The following is a 20,115-nucleotide window of genomic DNA, read 5'->3' on the forward strand; positions in this document are numbered from 1 at the left end:
AGCCTCCCCAGAGCAGAGAAGCGGGGGTGCTGAGGGGTGAGACGTGTGGGGAATGTTCCAGACACAAGACGCAGCGTCGGTGTAAGAGGAGTGGGATCCACTTGAAGAACTGGAGGAAAGCCAGCGGGGACAGAAGCGCTCAGCACGTGTGGGCAGGACACAAGATGAGGGCGGGTGGCGGGCCACGGGGGATTCGTGGGCACCCGGGGTCTGTGTGCTGATCTAAGAGTGAGGGTCAAACGAGACACAGGCGTGAGGAGTGGCGTGGAGCACAGGCTCCGGTCCACATCTTTACAGAGTGACACTGCGTGCCATGTAGGGCGAGTGTCACAGCTGGGGACGGTGACGGGGGCCAGGCAGAACGGGCGGGAGGGTGGTGGCCCGGGCAGGACGATGGCATTGGGAGTGGCCGGGGAGAGTGGCTCTGAGGCTTGGTGACTCATCGGCGTCCGGCTGGGTGACTCGTTTCCACTTTGCTGTCATCAGGACCGCTGAGTGTTTTGGGGAAGAAAACATGAGTTTGTTTTTAGACTTTTTTGTCCAAGGTGCTTCTGAGCTATGCAGGCGAAAATGTTGGGGAAGCAGTTGCTCGTGTGGACATATGCAGGGGAAAGCGGGCTGTCTCGGAAACGCGGGCTGAAGACTTTTGTCGTGTGTGGGCTGGTGGGAGCGTGGGCCTGGCGGTGGGGACTGAGGAGGTCTGTTGGGGGTCCAGGGACAGGGGGTGTGATGCTGTGACCAGTGGGAGCCCATCCGGAGGCAGACATGAGGACGAGGGCTTAGGCAAAGATTTAGCGATGAGACGTAGAATAGAAACACTGAGAAAATGGTAGAACCCGAAAGGGGACTGGTGAGAGTCTGGCCTGCACCGTGTTCCCACCTACATCCCTTGGAACACTGGCTCCTTGGGAGCGTTTCTATCCTGTTCTCTCTGTTTCCCTCTCACACACACACGTTTTATGATCAGTTAGTTATGAGGATCGCTGTTAAAATGAAATAGTTTTTTCAACAACATAACTTCTGAGAGTATTTATTTAGCGTGTACCATACAGCAATATATATGTGTGTGTGTGTGTGTGTATGTATATATATATATATATATATATATTTGGCTGTACTGCGCAGCATGTGGGATCCCAGTTCCCCAACCAGGGGTTGAACCCTGCCCGCGCCCCCTGCAGTGGAAGCATGGAGTCCTAACCACTGGACCACCGGGGAAAGTCCTCAGACAGCAATGCTTAATGAATCTCAGGACCCAAGTCAGTGTTCCCTGGAACCCTGCTTGAGAAACACTGGCTGAATGCCAGCAATAGACTCAGCATCAGGAAAGCACATCATCCCTCTCCACAGCCTCCTATGCCCCTGCACCCCCTGCTCCCCAGCCCCATCCTCTCTGGGAGCTACGGTTTTTCTCAGGAGTTGAAAGAACAGCCTTCAGTTGCAGGGCATGTGGGTTTAGGGCCATGGAGGTCAAAATACCTGGTGAAATCCGGGGCTGGCAGCCAGGAATCCAGGTTGGTTCTGGCCAGCGGTTGAGTGAGGAGTGTGTCTGGGTGCTGGGTGCCATGAATCTTTGGTAACTGGTGAAAGCCTCCAACTTAGCAGCAATAGATCTATTTCATTTCTAGGCAAACAGGAACTCTTGAGAAAAGGAAATCCTGGTACAAACCTGCAGGTAATCGGGGTGGGAGTGGGAAGGGGGAGTGTGCAGTAAGTAAAGGAAGGTAGTAACCAAAAGACAGTCCCTGTGCTGGAGACTGAAATGATCTAGTCTTGTGAGACTGGGAGAGGGAAGGCTTGCTACTTGAATGTTTGGAACTTGGAAATTCCTTTATGTTGTTCATTGGTGTGTGAGTGTGTAGTTACTTTGCCCGTGTGTCTTTGGCCACAAGGAAAAATGAACCTATTTCCATAGATAACTCTCATCACCACTGGTATGGTAGTGTGGTCACTAGCATCCCCTTCTTATAGAGGGTTATATATAGTTTTAAAAAGCAGTGGAAGGTTGCTGTAGCAGGGTTGAGCAAATAAGAGTGGTGTTATGAGCAACATGATGTGTCGTGTGGTGGGATTTTCCTTGAATCTGAAGCCCAGTGTGTATATTTTTATCTCCAGTGTCTGGTGTAGTGCCTGGTAAACAATCGGTCTTTGATTGAATCGGTGGATGAATAAATCCCTAAAATTCATCCTTTTTAAAGCCCGACCCTGATGATTACTTCAAACTCATGGACCAGAGAAGAACCCTTGAGACTAACTTCATTTTGGGGGTCAAACAAAGCCAGAATTATCGAGATGACCTCTAGGTTCTGGTACAGATTTGTAGTCACTAGTTTGACATAGTTGATGGTTGCTGATAAGGGTAAGAATTTGGGGCCTTAACAGGTAGAAAATAACTGACTTTTGCTTGATCCCACATGTTTTGCAAGGAGAAAGCTGAGATGATGGGCAAGAAGAAGCAGTTGGCCTTGGTGTACTGATGAATAGCAGAATTTGTAGATTTGATGAATATTGCTTAAAAACCTACAATGTTTTAGTCCTACTTCTTGTACCTTTACACACATAAGTATTCCTGCATAAGAGATGAATGATGGGTACCCAAAAGAGTTGTGTGGAATGGATGTACAGATGAGTGAAGTCATATGTACTTTTGCTGGGCATAGCTTTCTTATTTCTTTATCTACCTATTTGTGTCCTAGCATTTGAAATGACTAATTCTGTCTCATGCAGGCATAGGTATCTATTTTGGACTCAAATTACCTCATAAGGCTTCTCATTGTACTCCCAGGATGATGCTGAACAGTTGGCATTGTATCATCATGTCCTCAGTAGTTCTTATTTCAAGTGTCCTGTCATTGTATTTCGTCCTTTTACCTCCCTCTTCTCCTCAGAATTGGAGGCCTTCTTTTTTCATATTCAATTACTGTTTTAATTTTTCAATGTTTAAAAAAATTACTGACTGCTAACTGCACAGTCACCCCTCGGTATCTGCGGGGGCTTGGTACCAAACTCCGCAGACGCTCAAGTCCCTTAAATGAAGTTGTGCAGTACTTGCATATAACCCCACACACCCTCCTGTATGCTTTAAATCATGTGATTACTTATGATGCCGTGTAAGTGCTGTGTAAAATGTTGCTGCAGCACAGTGAATCCAAGTTTGCTGTTTGGAACTTTATGGAATTTTCCCCACATGTTTTGGATCTGCATTTGGTTGAATCCACAAATGCGGAACCCACGATACTGAGGGCTGACCATACAGTAGTGAACCATACCAGTCACTAGGACCATAGCGAGACACGGCCTTCCTCCTCCAGAAGCTTGTAGGCATGTGTGTGCATCACCAGTGAGACACTGTGGTACGTGTAGCACAACACAGAGCGAACACAAGGTTCCGTGCTGTTCTAGAGAGAGACTGGTTATAATGGGGTCGAGGTGAGCAAGGCAGGCTTTGCAGTGGACGTCGTACCTTTACTTCTCAGTATCCTTTTGTCACATTACATTCCAGAAGCAAAATTGATCAAACCCTCAGAAGATCTACCGATCTGTCATCAAATATTTCCATGCTAAAAGAAGCTTCCTTGGAGAAACTAGTCTTTGCTAGTTAATCCCATCAATAGAAAAACCTGCATTTCAGAACAATCAGTGAATTCAAAACAGAACATGCTTTGTTTAGAGGAAATCTGTAGTCTCTAGAAATTGATCAGGTTCTGTCGTCTACAGCAGTTTATGGCTGAGCTGCTTTTCTGTGTAAACAACAAATAATGGTTGAAGGGATTTTAATATCGGAGGGCTAGACTCAAACTCAAGACAGGGTGGTCTACTCAAAGTTCTTAATACACTTAGACAATGTAGTATTTTGACTGTTTTGAAACAGCTTTGTGAATTACAGAGACAAGACTGAAAATAAAATCATCCAAATTCTCCATAAAGAGTAAGTTTGTGTTTCTTTTTTTTTTTTTTTATAGAAATGTGTTTGGCTTTTTTTTTTTTAATTAATTAATTAATGTATTTTTGGCTGTGTTGGCTCTTCGTTTCTGTGCGAGGGCTTTCTCTAGTTGTGGCAAGCGGGGGCCACTCTTCATTGCGGTGCGCGGGCCTCTCACTATTGCGGCCTCTCTTGTTGCGGAGCACAGGCTCCAGACGCGCAGGCTCAGTAGTTGTGGCTCACGGGCCTAGTTGTTCCGTGGCATGTGGGATCTTCCCAGACCAGGGCTCGAACCCGTGTCCCCTGCATTAGCAGGCAGATTCTCAACCACTGCGCCACCAGGGAAGCCCAGCTTGGGATTTTAAAAGGTGAAAGAAGACACCTAGGAAGAAAAGCCTAGAGCCATTTTTGAATCAAAAAGAAAATTCAGAAGAATCAAAATCTTTTATTTTTGTTCCATGACTTAATAATTCAATTGTACTGTTCTTTCCCCAAAACAAATAGATTTAAACAATGATTGCAGTAGTTAAATAGATACTTCTCCCTTTAAAAATCTTTAACAGCTTTAGGATCAAATTACTTCCAAATTTAACTTGATTAATTTCTGAATAAGAAATGACACTTTAAAATGAATCTCTTGCATTCTAGAGAGTATTATAAACCACTAAAAAACAAGAGAGGGAAACTGCATTGTTTTAAAGCATGCTGGAATAAATATTTTGCATGTCACTAACAGACAATAACATTCGGAAGATTTGGAGATGATCTCTACTTCAAACAGATGCTAAGAAATATGAAAATATATAGAGTTTTGCTGTATTTAAGATCATCATTATCTAAAAGCCGCTTGGCTTTTGTTGTTCCAGAGAGCACAGTCAGATGAACTGGAAAAAATTGAAAAACACGGCCGGTCCTCCAAAGACAAGGAAAACACCAAGTCTCTGGACAAACCTGAGCAGTAAGCAGGGCTTCGGCCCCGCGGGCGGCGTCCAGGCCACGGGGGGCTCTTTCCATTCAGAAAATGAAGTATCTTCTGTGCATCAGTATCATGAATGATGTGAGGATGAACGTGTTTATGTGCATCATCTTTTTCCTCTTAACTTGGCTTTATTTCCTTAGGTTCCTTTATGAACTGTCACTAATCCCCAACTTTTCAGAGCGAGTCTTTTGCATCCTGTTTCAGTCCACATTTTCAGAAAGCATTTGCTCAATTCGGCGCAAACTGGAGCTGCTACAGAAGTTGTGTGAGGTGGGTGTTGGTCCATCGGGGGCTGACGCTTGGGTTCTGATATTTAATTGTGTTCAGTCATGTTCGTATTTCAAACAAGTTGTCTTTTATTTACCGTAAGTACTCATAAAATTTGAAGGATAGCAGTCCCACCAAAGAGAATGTATGATGACTGAGCATCAAGGTCAAAGCAAATGTGCAGGAGGGCGAGTGGACCCGGGACAGCGCTGCTGGGGCACGGTCACTGGGCGTCCACCCCCGCAGGCTTCTGTCCCCCTGCTTTCGCCAAAGCACAAACTTCCCTTGTCACGGGCCTCTCCTCCATCAGACTGCCAGCCAAAGGCCACGTGAAGGCGTTTTCTTTATGTTCCTCCATTTTGGGGAGGGTCCCTCAACAAATTGTTAGTGATTCAAACCAAATGCTTCAGGAACAGCTATATGACTCGACAGAAGATAAATATTCTTCTGAAAACAAAGAACAAAGGCTTGGTAGAAATTACCAATATTAACATTTAAAACAATTTGTCAAAAAAGCACCATTCTTCCTGGCTATGGTAAATCATTTTGAAAAGTAGTAAGATGTCATGAAAGACACATTTTCAGAGGAAGTGATATACAAATTCAACTTAAACTGTGTGTTTTGGAAGAAGTGAGTGTGAACCTTTCAGGGATAAATCTAAATTTGGAAATTAAACTTTATAACTGCGTTTTGGTAGTTACACCTTATGCCAAAAATTTGCGTTGTACAGCGGCAGATACAGTTAGGCCAATGGCAGTGATATTATTTTGTGGTGGTTCTCATATCACAGCCATATTTGTTTTCCGTGCAGTTACATCACAGAAATGACCTAGGCTGGTACATCTCAGCTACAGAAGCACAACCTGCATGCTTGTGGGTGGTGCAACTTTTTCTAAGTTATCTTTGGAGACACTGCTCTTAAATATACTAAAATGGGCACTGAAGAAGTTTGGTTGTGACCCCAAATTATTAGTATAATATGAGTATCTGCCACTGACTTAAGATAATTCAGACAATACTGTGAGTGAGAGATTCTTCTTTATCCTGTTTTACAGACATTAAAAAATGGCTCAGGGGTCATGCAGGTTTTGGGTTTGGTTCTTGCCTTTGGCAACTACATGAATGGTGGAAATAAGACTCGGGGACAGGCAGACGGTTTCGGGTTAGACATCCTCCCAAAGCTGAAAGACGTCAAAAGCAGTGTAAGTATTTTGGGTGAGTGAATGTAGCACACTGAGGACTGGACATCTTGTTGAGTAATAAGTTTGACTGTAAACCAGTGTGATAAATATTTACGTCCCAAGGTCAAAATTTCCTTTGTGTTCTGAGCTAGATAAAAGTAGTGGCCACCATATATTTGTGATCTAGAGAAGAAGAATGTTTCCTAAAGTGAGTAATTTTGAATCCTCTGTCTAATGAATAATTGAGAAGACAATATTTTAAAATAAAAATAATTATTTTTTACTATCTTCCCCATGTCTGCTAATATTTATCTTTTTGCATCTGAGGACTAGTTGATTTCTATAAATTAAACAGTGTATCCATCACTTTCTTCTTCTCTCCATGTTAAGCAATGGAGGCCAACAGGCCCATGTTTTAAAAACAAAACAAAGACAAGTGAAAGTAGTTCATAAGTAAAATTTAAAAGATGATCCTCTTTTTCTCTATATCATCCTCTCCTTCATACTGGTATATATGGGAACATCTAAGCCCTTTTGCAAACCTAATTATTATTTTTTATTCTAATTCTGTAGTTGTGTTTGTTTAAAATTAACATCTAAGAGATTATGAGAGTGTCAATAGAAATATAACATCAGGGAAACCACCACAGTGGTCAGAGTTAAAGTCTGACATTGTAAACCTAGAAAATAATAGAATTCTGTTTCTCTGATAAAAGAATCTTCACAAAGAACTATATGATGAAGGAAATTATGAAGGAAATGTTTTTAAAATATTGAGTTTAAGTGAACAATTGGCCTATAAAAATGAAAGTACAGAGAATTGGCCCTCCTAGATAAGGCAATAATCTCCCTGATAGGAGGGAGATACTTTTTTTGCTTTTCTCTGCCAGTCAACAACTCACTGGTTTATTCACTCATATCCACTCATATGTTCATTGAACATTCCTTCATCTGGCTTCTATGAAATGCCAGACAGTGTGCTTTTCCATAATTGGGAAAAACATAGTCCTTGCTTGGAACACCAACAGCATATAATTTTTGTGATTTTTATGGTTATATTTCTTCAAATGCTGTTTTATTTGTATGATATACATTTTCATAGGAACCTCCAATATGTCAACATGATAAATCATTTATTCAAAAACAAAAGCTTTTTTTCTAAACACGTAGTAGTTTTTGGATAGTTCTTACAGCTGATTGTTGGATTGAAACAAGTAGTTTTTGCAAATAACATTGGAATACAAATAGCATCAATATAATGTTACTTATCAAAATGAATCTGAAATAGATTCTGATGATCATAATTATATATGAATAAGGGATTTTTTGTATTGATTGATATATCTTATTCAATCCTCCTATAAGTTAAATTTCATTAATTTAAATAATTAAAGAATAATCTGGAAAAAATAATCAAGAAGCAAGTTTTTAAAAATAATTTCACTTGCATTCTCACAAGAGCTATATGCAAAGTCTATTTGGTTCTTTCTGTATAAAATAAAGATAACTATATCTATATAGTTATATAGACCTGCATGGATGGAGCTGTTCCTTGGATCAGTCAGAATTAACTTCTGCTCAGCATGCCTGTCAGCAGGCATTTAATAAGTGTTTTGTTAATTGATTCAGGTATTGCTGATCATTTCACTGATTTGCAAGTTAGGAAAGACAAAGGAAGTCAGTTGCTTAAATCATTTTACAAGCAATCCTGTTTCTAAGAAATGTATTACTTTTATTATTATAGCTATATATTTCCTTGTAATATATGTATATAGAAGTATATATGGGGAGTCTAATAGAAATATTATCATGTCATGTCAAACTTGATTATAAAGGGATGTTGTTCTTTTATTATCAATGGGGGAAAAATCATGGTTAGATTGAACATTCCAGGAAACAAAGTTTGTATTATAGGGTGTGTTTTTAAAATATGTATTTGATTTCACACATTCAGATTATCTAATACTAATTTTGAGCAATGAAAAAAATTAAAAATTAATTCCTCTAAATATGCCAGAAAGAAGGTGGAAAGCTCTTCTTTGAAGATTGTTAGATATGAAACATTTTTTTTTGAACTACATACATTACATTATTTATAGCTGCATGGATATTAATTCCTAAATCTCAGTTGCTGACATAATTTATAATATGCATTTGCATTTTTAAAGCTCCAGCTTACTTGAAATAATACTTAACTTAAATTTTCTTAATCTACATACTAACAAGCCTCAATCAAACTTCCTGTTGAAGTGGTCCCTGTTGGTCCAGCCATGCAGAAATGCTGGTGATATTTAGTCATTTCAGTTTAGATAGTAGTTATACCTTTCAATAATAAAACATAAAATTAATGAACTAATTGTCTGGTCGAGGAGGGTGAAAACAGAAAGGTGTGTACATCTGAGACCCTACCCTGAAACAGCTGTGCTTCCACGTGGGGCTTAGGTGGGAACAGTGGGGAAAACAAGACCGTCTGGACCGTTAAAGTAAGAAGAAACAGAGAACTTCACCTTTCATCCCAAATATTCTCATCTACATGTGTGGCTTTACTGGAGTGAATTTAATTTAACATTGTATATTTAATAATTTAAAAAATATATTTCTACTCACTTTGGTCTCTCTGCCTAGGACAATAGCAGAAGCCTTTTGTCATATATCGTGTCCTATTATCTTCGCAATTTCGATGAGGTGAGGCAGTTTTTACATAGAGTCACGTATTGTTATTCCTCATTGTTGAGCGATTTGGCCGTGTTTGTCTTCATTTTGTCATTGCTGCTGTTGTTCAGTCCTCATTCATTTAAGCGTTCTGTGCTTCCTGCTGATTAGGATGCTGGGAAGGAACAGTGTGTGTTTCCACTGCCGGAACCCCAGGACCTCTTTCAGGCCTCGCAGATGAAGTTTGAAGATTTTCAAAAAGACCTCAGAAAACTCAAGAAAGACCTGAGAGGTAACCTGCAATGTTAAAGAAACTCACGGTTTTTATTTATGCTTTTTTAATGAGGACAGACTTTTCAGTGTTTTTAAAGAAAGTAAAATCTTTTACATCCATGTAAACATTTTTGTGTGTGCGTGGCAAAAGAAAAATTTTACCAATAATCTTATTCTTTTGTTGTTTAAAAAGTTATGTGTATTAGAAATTTAGTTATTGAATAGCATCTTGGTTATTTGAATAGCAGCCTCTTTCATCAGGGGCAAATTTGACTGTCTTGCTTTCACTTTATAGCCAAGAACATTTGTACATTTATCATGTCGTTGTTAAAAGATACATATTCCCTCCCACCCACCCTTGCTATACTTGTCCGAGATATTGTGGCGTGTAAACTTTCCTGGGAAGAAAACATCTTTTTTCACATATTTGGTCAAAAAACATGTGCATGTGTCATGCTTTTTTGTTAGTTGAGAAGCCTTATATCAAATCGTTTTGAAGAGAGTTTGAAATTCTTCAAAATGGTAAATTTAAAGAAAAGCACAAAAGCAAGTAGTTTACAGTTTTTTTTGTTTTTGTAGATAAAATCCCTTTCATCCCCTTCCCCTGCCTTTTTTAATGAAGTACAATTGGGTTACAATATTATATTAGTTTCAGGTGTACAACAATATACCTTCATCTATTATGTACCGAAGTTATTACAGTATTATTGACTTTATTCCCTATACTGTACCTTACATCCTTGTGACTTATTAATAACTGCCAGTTTGTACCCCTTAATCCCCTTCACCTATTTCACTCATCCCTTTTACCTTCTTTTCATGAGGTTTCTTCTTGCTGTGAAGTTGAGAACACCTCAGCTGTCAATTTAAGCATCTTTCTAACTCTTTAAGCACAGACAGGGATGGAGTAAGTTTATGTGAGATTTTCATTTCATGTTGTATCACTATATGAGAAGAGGCTTGGTTACCCCAGAAACCAAAAAGATGATAAAACTTTTTAAGAGATTCTATCCCAGTGTTGAAATGTTTATCTAAAGATACTGATCTGTAATCAAATTTATGGAGTTGTTATGTTCTGGTCACAGATGCGTTTATATGGATTTAAATCAACATAGTAACATTATATAATTTGCCCGTAGTTCCTAAATACTTAACATTTATTATGGGCCTGATGCATGAAAGGCCTTTGCTAGGTGCTGTGGGTACCAGAGATACAATCGTCACTGTCAAGGAGGGGTGAAGTCCTGCCTTTTAGATGCTCCCCTGAGAGCATCAAATATGGGTGCTCATGGATAGAGCCCAAGAATGACTGCCTGTTTTTAAATAAATAACAATTAAAACTATGTTACAATTGTGTAATGCTACATTACTATGTATTTAAGTATGATATCTTAAAGGAATACAAAACCCAAACCATTCATGTGTAGTATTTATCATACTTCAAAATACCAGGTATACTTCAAGATACCAGGTATCTTGGTTTGCTTATGAAATTCTCCTTCTTCTTCTTCTTTTTTTTCTCCTTCTCCTTCTTCTTGTTCTTGTTCTTGTTCTTGTTCTTCTTCTTCGTTCTTCTTCTCCTTCTTCTTCTTCTTCTTCTTTTCTCTCTCTCTCTCTCATGTGGTGCTGGGCATTTCTGGGGTTTCTGGAAAATACTTAACATTTTGATCACTTCAGTCTTGCAAAGCAGGATTTCATAGTTTACACATGATTTTATAAACAGGTGGAATGGTGATCTCATGAACAAGGGATTTATGTTGACTTTGGTTGGTGCTTCCCTTTGGAATGTTTTCTCATTCAGTTTTCATATCTACATGCTTTCTCACTATAGTTACATGAGGTCATGAAAATGGCAGATTCTCACAAGACGCAGAACTAAAAAGAGAAATTTTTTTTGAGAGGTATTATTTTGGATATAATTACCTTAAAATAATGTTCACTTTGATAAATGTAGCCAAATAATGATTCCTTTCAAGTGATCAAATTAGGTAATTCATTTCAGAAGATTCAAATAGCCTGTCCACTTTTTTTTTTCAGAAGCAAGATTTTTTAAGAAAACTTAGAAAATGATACAATATATGTAAAGAGTTTTCACAATATTTTCCATATAATAAGTATCCAAAAATATTAGCTATTTATAATAAGGAAAAAATAGAATAAACAGTGTGACTAGTTTGGTAAAGACAGATAAGCTATAACCATTCAGTCACTCATCTTCTGGCTCTGTCACTGTTTCTGCCTCTGCTTCTAGACTTAATTTTCATTTTAAAAGAAAGACCAAGAAATAATGCGTTATGGCTCAGACAACTGAACCTCATTTTAGCATTTTGTAAGAGCACCCGCTGTGTTTGGTGTTTGTACTTGTTCCCAAGATTCCTGCAGCTCCTTGGAGCTCCCCTGCCTGTCCAAGCTCAGTGACAGTTAGCTTTTGTTCTCTCCTTCCCATTAGCAGCTTCTCTTTTTTTTTTTTTAACATTTGAGACAGTTTTTATTAAATATACAGAAGCAAAATAAAGCAAGCAAGCTCTAAGAAGGCAGGACGACATAAGGGCATTGTGTTTGGATGGTGTACAGCATGATTAAGGTTAACTTAGATTTTAACAAACCATGAGCACAGATGGCTCACTACATTTTGTTTCACTTAGTAGTTTTAAGATCTACCTAGTCATGAATTTATTACTTAAGAAATTTTTCTTCTCCAGAATATAAGAACATGATAACCAAAGAAATTTATTTAGGAAAGCACTGTATGATAAAATTTAACTTATTCATTCTTTTCCATGTCAAGATGTTCTCCACATCTTCCACAATGTGCATAGTCTGTTGTACAGAGTGAAGTAAGTCAGAAAGAGAAAAACAAATACAGTATGCTAGCACATATATATGGAATCTAAGGGAAAAAAAAAAAAAAGAAAGTCATGAAGAACCTAGTGGCAAGATGGGAATAAAGACACTGACCTACTAGAGAATGGACTTGAGGATATGGGGAGGGGGAAGGGTAAGATGTGACAAAGTGAGAGAGTGGCATGGACATATATACACTACCAAACGTAAAATAGATAGCTAGTGGGAAGCAACCACATAGCACAGGGAGATCAGCTCTGTGCTTTGTGACCACCTAGAGCGGTGGGATAGGGAGGGTGGGAGGGAGGGAGATGCAAGAGGGAAGAGATATGGGAACATATGTATATGTATAACTGATTTACTTTGTTATAAAGCAGAAACTAACACACCTTTGTAAAGCAATTATACTCCAATAAAGATGTTAAAAAAATAAAAATAAAAAAAAATAAAACTAATGTAGGGTAAAACCTTCACTCCAATCCCACAGATCACCTTATGTGGTTAATACTATTTTCCAAAAACAAGCAGAACAAGCAGCAGAGTTGTTTACTCCTTTTAGACATTTAGCTTTAAAACAATTAATTTTAGTCAAAGTAAAATTGTTCTAAGAAAGCTATTCAACATATCCAGAAATAGAACCCCATTTTCCCTCTTAGCATTGCCCCAGAGTATTAGTTCAGAACCATCTGCTAAGCTATAATACTAGTGCCAGAGACTCATTAGCTACTGGTCTCACCACAGGTCAATTGCTGGTTTGAGCAAAAGAGCTTAAATTATTTGAGATTAACATTATTAGTAGCCTCCCAAAAGGATGACTATAAATACTTTCATTCACAATGCTAGACAAGGTATAGATATTTCTATCTTTCCCCTTTGAAAAGAGTATTTTTAAAAAATATTTTGGCTGTCAAAACTTGTAGCAGCTTCTCTGGATGCCAAGTGATGGCTTCTGTTCCAGTTCCTTTCTTGGGTCGAAACAGTTCCACTCGCCACATGACACAACTCCGCATGCACTGAGCATGGAGTAATTAAGTTCCTGGAACTGGGCAAGAATGTTCTCACACATATTCCTCCCTGTATCCTCTACCCTCCCCCACCTTCAGTATCTGACTTGAAAGTGTTTAAAATTCATTACCTATATCTTTCATAGACGTTGAAATAATGTCTCTGTCCAGACATATTTAGGAAAAATCAGTCCTTTAACTTGTTTGTATTGATTTATATTTGTTTGTAACAATTGTATTTATCATTGTAAATTTCTGACTTTATTTATTTTTGTTCAAGGAAAGAAAAAATGATGTTATAAGCTTAACTAAAATGCAACCAATAGCTTTTTAAAAATAATTTTTTATTATGATTTTAAAATGAATATCAGTTCAGCATGGAACATCAGAACACTGAAAATGCAAACAGGAAAATACATTTATGTATGTCAGTGTAAATAAGCAATAAACAATTTACAATAGGAACAGAAAACAATTTTATTTGAGCCAAACTGAGGGCTATAACCTGGGAGACAAAAAGTCAAGAAGCACTTCAACTGTGTTTTGCTGGACTACAAAATGGGGAACAGCAAAATTATGTAATTTGTTTGTCAAGAATTAGGATTGGAGGTGCAAGAAATAAGGGTGATTGTTAAACAAGGACCCATGGGGTCTGAAATGGTTGCTTAGTTACAAGGGGAAACCTTGAGACCATAAGGTTGGCAGCTGTCAGCAGATACTATTTTGAGAATGACTGCTGGTGTCCTTGAGTTTGATACAGTGCAGAAAATTCAAGTTCTTGGGATTTCCCTGGTGGCCCAGTGGTTAAGAATCCGCCTGCCAATGCAGGGGACATGGGTTCGAGCCCTGGTGTGGGAAGATCCCATGTGCCGCAGAGCAATTAAGCCCATGTGCCACAACTACTGAGCCTATGCTCTAGAGCCCATGAACCACAACTACTGTGTCCACGTGCCACAACTGCTGAAGCCCGTGTGCCTAGAGCCTGTGCTCTGCAACAAGAGAAGCCACCACAGTGAGAAGCCTGCACACTGCGGTGAAGGGTAGCCCCAGCTCGCCACAACTAGAGAAAGCCCACCCACAGCAACGAAGACCCAACACAGCCAAAAATAGATAAATAAGTGAATTAATTAATTAACTTAAAAAAAGAAAATTCAAGTTCTCAGTAATACAGGAACATGTCTGAAACCATACCTACAATGACACTAATGAAAGAAATTGAAGACAACACAAACAGGTGGAAAGATATACCAGATTCTTGGATTGGAAGAATTAACATTGTTAAAATGACCATACTATTCAACTCAATCTACAGATTCAATGTAATCCCTATCAAAATACCAAGGGCATTTTTCACAGAACTAGGGCAAATAATTTTAAAATTTGTATGGAAACACAAAAGACCCCAAATAGCTAAAACAATCTTGAGAAAGAAGAACAGAGCTGGAGGAATCATGCTCCCTGACTTCAGACTATACTACAAAGCTACGGTATTCAAATCAGGATGGTACTGGCAGAAAATCAGAAATATAGATCAATGGCACAGGATAGAAAGCCCAGAAATAAACCCATGCACGTATGGTCAATTAATCTATAACAAAGGAAGAAAGAATATACAATAGAGAAAAGACAGTCTCTTCAATAACTGGTGCTGGGAAAACTAGACAGCTACATACAAAAGAATGAAACTAGAGCATTCTCTAACACCATCTACAGAAATAAACTCAAAATCAGTTAAAGACCTATATGTAAGACCAGAAACCATAACATTCCTAGAGGAAAACATAGGCAGAACACTCTGACATAAATTATAGCAATATTTATTTTTGGATCTGTCTCCTAAAGCAAAGGAAATAAAAGCAAAAATAAACAAATGGGACCTAATTAGACTTAAAAGCTTTTGCACAACAAAGGAAACGATCAATAAAATGAAAAGACAACTTATGGTATGGAAGAAAATATTTGCAAATGATATGACCAGTAAGGGGTTAATATCCAAATTATATTAACAGGGACTTCCCTGGTGGTACAGTGGTTAAGAATCCACCTGCCAATGCAGGGGACACGGGTTCGAACCCTAGTCCAGGAAGATCCCACATGCCACAGAGCAACTAAGCCTGTGCACCACAACTACTGAGCCTGCACTCTAGAGCCCAGGAGCCACAACTACTGAGCTCGCATGCCACAACTACTGAAACCTGTGTGCCTAGAGCCTGTGCTCTACAACAAGAGAAGCCACTGCAATGAGAAGCCCATGCACTGCAATGAAGAGTAACCCCTGCTTGCTGCAAGTAGAGAAAGCCTGCACACAACAATGAAGACCCAACACAGCCAAAAATTAATAAATTAATTAATTAATTTAAAAAAATTATATAAATAGCTCATACAACTCAACATCAAAGAAAACAAACCACCTGATTAAAAAGTGGGCAGAAGACCTGGACAGACATTTTTCCAAAGAGGACATACAGATGGCCAACAGGCACATGAAAAGATGCTCAACATCGTTAATCATCAGGGAAATACAAATCAAAACCACAATGAGATGCCATCTCACACCTGTCAGAATGGCTGTCATCAAAAAGAACACAAACAACAGATATTGGCAAGAATGTGGGGAAAAGGGAACTCTCATTCACTGTTGGTGGGAATGTAAATTGGTGCAGACACTGGAAAACAGTATAGAGGTTTCTCAAAAAACTAAAACTAGAACTACCATAGGATCCAGCAATTCCACTCCTGGGTATATATTTGAAAAAAAGAAAACAAAAACACAAATTTGAAAAGATACATGCTCACCAATATTCATAGCAATATTATCTACAATTATCAAGATATGGAAGCGACCTAAATGTCCATCAACAGATGAATGGATAAAGAAGATGAGTGGAATCCTACTCAGCCATAAGAAAGAATGAAATTTTTCCATTTGCAACAACATGGATGGAATTGGGGGTTTTTATGCAGAGTGAAAAAAGTCATACAGAAAGACAAATAGTATATGATATCACTTATATGTGGAAACTATAAAATACTATAAACTAGTGAATATAATTTAAAAACAGGGACTTCCCTGGTGGTGCAGTGGTAAAGAATCCACCTGCCAATGCAGGGGACATGGATTCAATCCCTGGTCCAGGAAAATCCCACATGATGCAGAGCAACTAAGCCTGTGTTCCACAACTACTGAGCCCGCATGCTGCAAGTACTGAAGCCCACACGTCTAGAGCCCGTGCTCCACAACAAGAGAAGCCACTGCAATGAGAAACCCATGCACCACAACAAAGAGTAGCCCCCACTCGCTGCAACTAGAGAAAGCCTGTGCGCAGCAACAAAGACTCAACACAGCCAAAAATAAATAAGTAAATAGAACACATTTAAAAAAAAAAAGAGACTCACAGTTATAGAAACAAACTAGTGGTTACCAGTGAGAAAAGGGAAGGGGGAGGGGCAGAATAAGGGTGGGCGAGTGGTTGGTACAAACTATTATGTATAAAATAAGCTACAAAAATGTATTTTATAACACAGAGAATATAGCCAATATTTTATAGTAACTATAAATGGACTATAACCTTTAAAAATTGTTTATCACCATATTGTACACCTGTAACTTACATAATTTGTACATCAACTATACTTCAATAAAGAAAAGGTTATCTAACCTAACCTGTTGAATTAGGTTTTGACTCTTCAAAATCCTTTTGAAGAACATGCTTCAGGTATGCACTGTTATGTGACCAGAATTGGTATTTGAAATGAAACTTGCTGCCCTAGTGCCAGCCTACCTCTTTTTTTGTACCAGAGAACAGTAAGGTGAGGATGTGATGTGAGAGGCAAGCAAAATTCAGTTCTAAGTGAAGGACGGTGTCAAGATGAGCAGTGAGAGAGCAGAGAGTCTGGCCTCAGTAATACTGGGCCCTTGGTCACTAGAAATGTCCTCATGCATCCCCAAAACTTGGGGCTGTAAATACCTGTGTGGCACTTAATCTTCATGACTTCATGTCTTATGAATGTTACGACACTTTCAGTGTATTCAAGGTTGAAGCTAAAAGAATCCACACCAGTGTCTGCTCCTAAATCCTGCAGAGTACAAACTTGTGGAGTTTTATTACATAAAATTATGCTGTTTGCATAGATACTGTGCATGTCAAATAAGTAATTTAGAATTATTTTAGTTTTACTTTGGACTGCCCTTACTAACAGAGCAAATCCATTTAAATGATCTAAGTGAACTCTATGGTGTTGCTCATGATAATAAATAAATGTTGACTTTTCATGTTTCCTGAGGCCAAATGTGAGAAGAAGGCCCATTGCCAACAATGTATACTCCCACTTTGTTGAGTGTTTATGCTTAGACCCACCAGTAAACAACTTGGAGGATTGGTCACATCAGATGGGTATTCCTACCTTTGCTGCCTGTGCAGTTATGGCCGCTCCTGTCTCTGAGCACATAGATGCATTGAGGGGCAAAGGGACCAGGAGGGTTGTCTAGTCCAAGTGTGTCACCCACAGTAGCCACACATATTGTGTGATACGTCAAAATTAGTGATGACCAGTAAGGAATATGTTTGAAAAAAAGATAACATCCTAGTTTGTCCCTATAAATGTCATTCCCATTGGGCTTCCCTGGTGGTGCAATGGTTAAGAATCCACCTGCCAGTGAAGGGGACATGGGTTTGAGCCCTGGTCCAGGAAGATTCCACATGCCGTGGGGCAACTAAGCCCGTGCATCACAACTACTGAGCCTGCACTGTAGAGCCCATGAGCCACAACTACCGAAGCCTGCATGCCTGGAGCCTGTGCTCCACAACAAGAAAAGCCACCGCAATGAGAAGCCCACACACCACAATGAAGAGTAACCCCCACTCCCCGCAACTAGAGAAAGCCCGCACGCAGCAACCAAGATGCAACGCAGCCAAAAATAAAAAATTAATTAATTAATTAATTTTAAAAAATGTCATTCCCACAATCTGAAACATTGCCTCAGTGCTTCCTGAGACCGAGGAGGTGGGAGTTCTGTGTTCTTGTTGTGTGTTAGTAGCTGCACCTCTGGTGGTGTCTGGTGGTGGTAATTGTGCAGTCACAGTAATTGTAGAAAGCATGATAGTTCTCTTACTGTGTATCCAGCAGTCCTCTGTGTATTTTACCTACGTAAAATCCTTTGATCTTCACAGTGAAGTAGACACTGTTATTAACTCCGTATTACAGACGAAGAGACTGAGGTACAGAGTGGGTACCTACTTTGCCAAAGACACACAGCTCATAAGTGGAAGAGACAGGATGCAAACCCAGTCTCCAAAACCCATACTCTTTGCCCTTGGGCATCCTGCTTTTTTGCCTGCTACTGTTGCTGATAAAACTAAAGATAACAATAACAACAGTGATGGTGAAAACTTACACGGACCTTAGCATGTACGAGGCCCAGTTCTAAGTGCTCTATGTGTAATAACTGACTTATTCTTTGTAACAACACCAGGAGGCAGGTTCTGTTGCTATTTGTGTATTATAGGTAAAGAGCCTGAGGCACAGAAAGGCTGACTACATTTTGAAAGTTACAGGTGTTATGTTTTATCTTTTTGTAGCCTGTACATTTTATCCTTTTGTATCCTGTACACTGGATTTGTCCATGGAAGTGCATCACTTGTGTATGGAGAGTGACCAAAAAAATTGAGAATTCCTCTCATTGGAATGATTATTTAAGGAGCGAAACCATTCATTTCAGTTTAAAACAGTGTTCACTTTCAAAATTCTTGTTGAAGAGTACACATGTAAAACATCTGTTTGTTTTGGCATTTAAAGTGGTGAGCTCAGTGAACGTAACTTATTCCACTGGTCGTAATGCTAAGTCTGCCACACCCACACTAAGGTATTGTGGGCTTTGTGTGTATGGTATCTCTGCCGCTTTCATTACTTTTAGGTGATAAGGAACTATTTTGGCATTAATCTATGGATATTTAATTGTTAGGGATAGATTTTTCTGAAATCCATCTTTAGGATAGAATGATGCATGTGAATTATACACTTCTCTTAACATGCAGCTGGATCTGCTTGCCCACTGTTGGCAAGACTAGGATATTTGGAGCATTTTCCAGAAGCTGTAAAGGGTTTGTGTTCACTTGTCCCTCGTTCTTCCCATAGTTCACACCTTGCCTTTGCTGGACACTTGTTCTGGAACATGTGTGCTCACTGACCAAGATAATAACAGATTCCTGGTCCACTTCCGTGGTCTCTGACTTCCCATTCCGTCCTCACACTGTTACAGCTTTGTCCCTGGCACTGCTGAAACTGTTGCCACAATTTGCCAAATTGAGGGGGCGTTTTACTTCCACCTTTGTATTGTTTGCTGTCTCTGTTCCCTTCGACTCACTAACCCCACTCACTTCTGATTCTCCTTATAATATCTGACATTTCCTTCTAAGTCTTTTTTCTTCATGGCCTTCTCTTCCTCTGCTTCTTCATTAAAGTTGGCATTGCTCAGGCGTTCAACCTTGGCTCCCTCTTTTTCTCACTGGATATGCTGTTCTCAGGTAGTCTTACTCAGAGTTTTCCTGTATCACTCTGATCTGCAAACTCATAAATCCAACTGCTTGCTGAAACTACACTTGGATATTCCATTGTCATCTTAAAACCCAGCAAGTTCAAAAGCAAATTAATTTTCTTTCCTTTGAAAAATGCTCTTCCTCCTGTGTTCTTCATCCCCAAGCCACTCAAGCTATGAACCCAGTCAGCCTCCTTCCTACCCTTCCCTCCTTCACACATTAATGCACATTAGAATCACTGTTTTAATCTTTTTTGAGTCTTGTCCTTGGAGATTACTTTTCAAAACAGCTTGGATGTGAGACTTGGCAGGTAGACTCTGAAAAGCCTCCCAAGTTAACAAACTGAAGAATAAAAATCATATGATCCTCTCAATAGATGTAGAAAAAGCTTTTGACAGAATTCAACATCTATTTATAAGAACTCTCCACAAAGTGGATATGAGAGAATATACATCA

At 39.2% G+C, this 20,115-nt stretch overlaps 1 protein-coding gene across 1 annotated transcript in view; it reads left to right on the forward strand.

The window, feature by feature from the left end:
• The window catches only part of FMN2 (formin 2), a 336,742-nt gene that overhangs the window by 225,100 nt on the left and 91,527 nt on the right, over nt 1–20,115 (forward strand). Inside the window, exons 9-13 of the mRNA XM_036829555.1 lie at nt 4,789–4,880; nt 5,042–5,171; nt 6,225–6,371; nt 8,976–9,035; nt 9,174–9,294. Coding sequence (XP_036685450.1) covers nt 4,789–4,880; nt 5,042–5,171; nt 6,225–6,371; nt 8,976–9,035; nt 9,174–9,294 — 550 coding nt within the window. The remainder of the gene's footprint in view (nt 1–4,788; nt 4,881–5,041; nt 5,172–6,224; nt 6,372–8,975; nt 9,036–9,173; nt 9,295–20,115) is intronic.

The sequence above is a fragment of the Balaenoptera musculus genome, chromosome 16 (assembly GCF_009873245.2).
Source record: "Balaenoptera musculus isolate JJ_BM4_2016_0621 chromosome 16, mBalMus1.pri.v3, whole genome shotgun sequence".
NCBI lineage: Eukaryota > Metazoa > Chordata > Mammalia > Artiodactyla > Balaenopteridae > Balaenoptera > Balaenoptera musculus.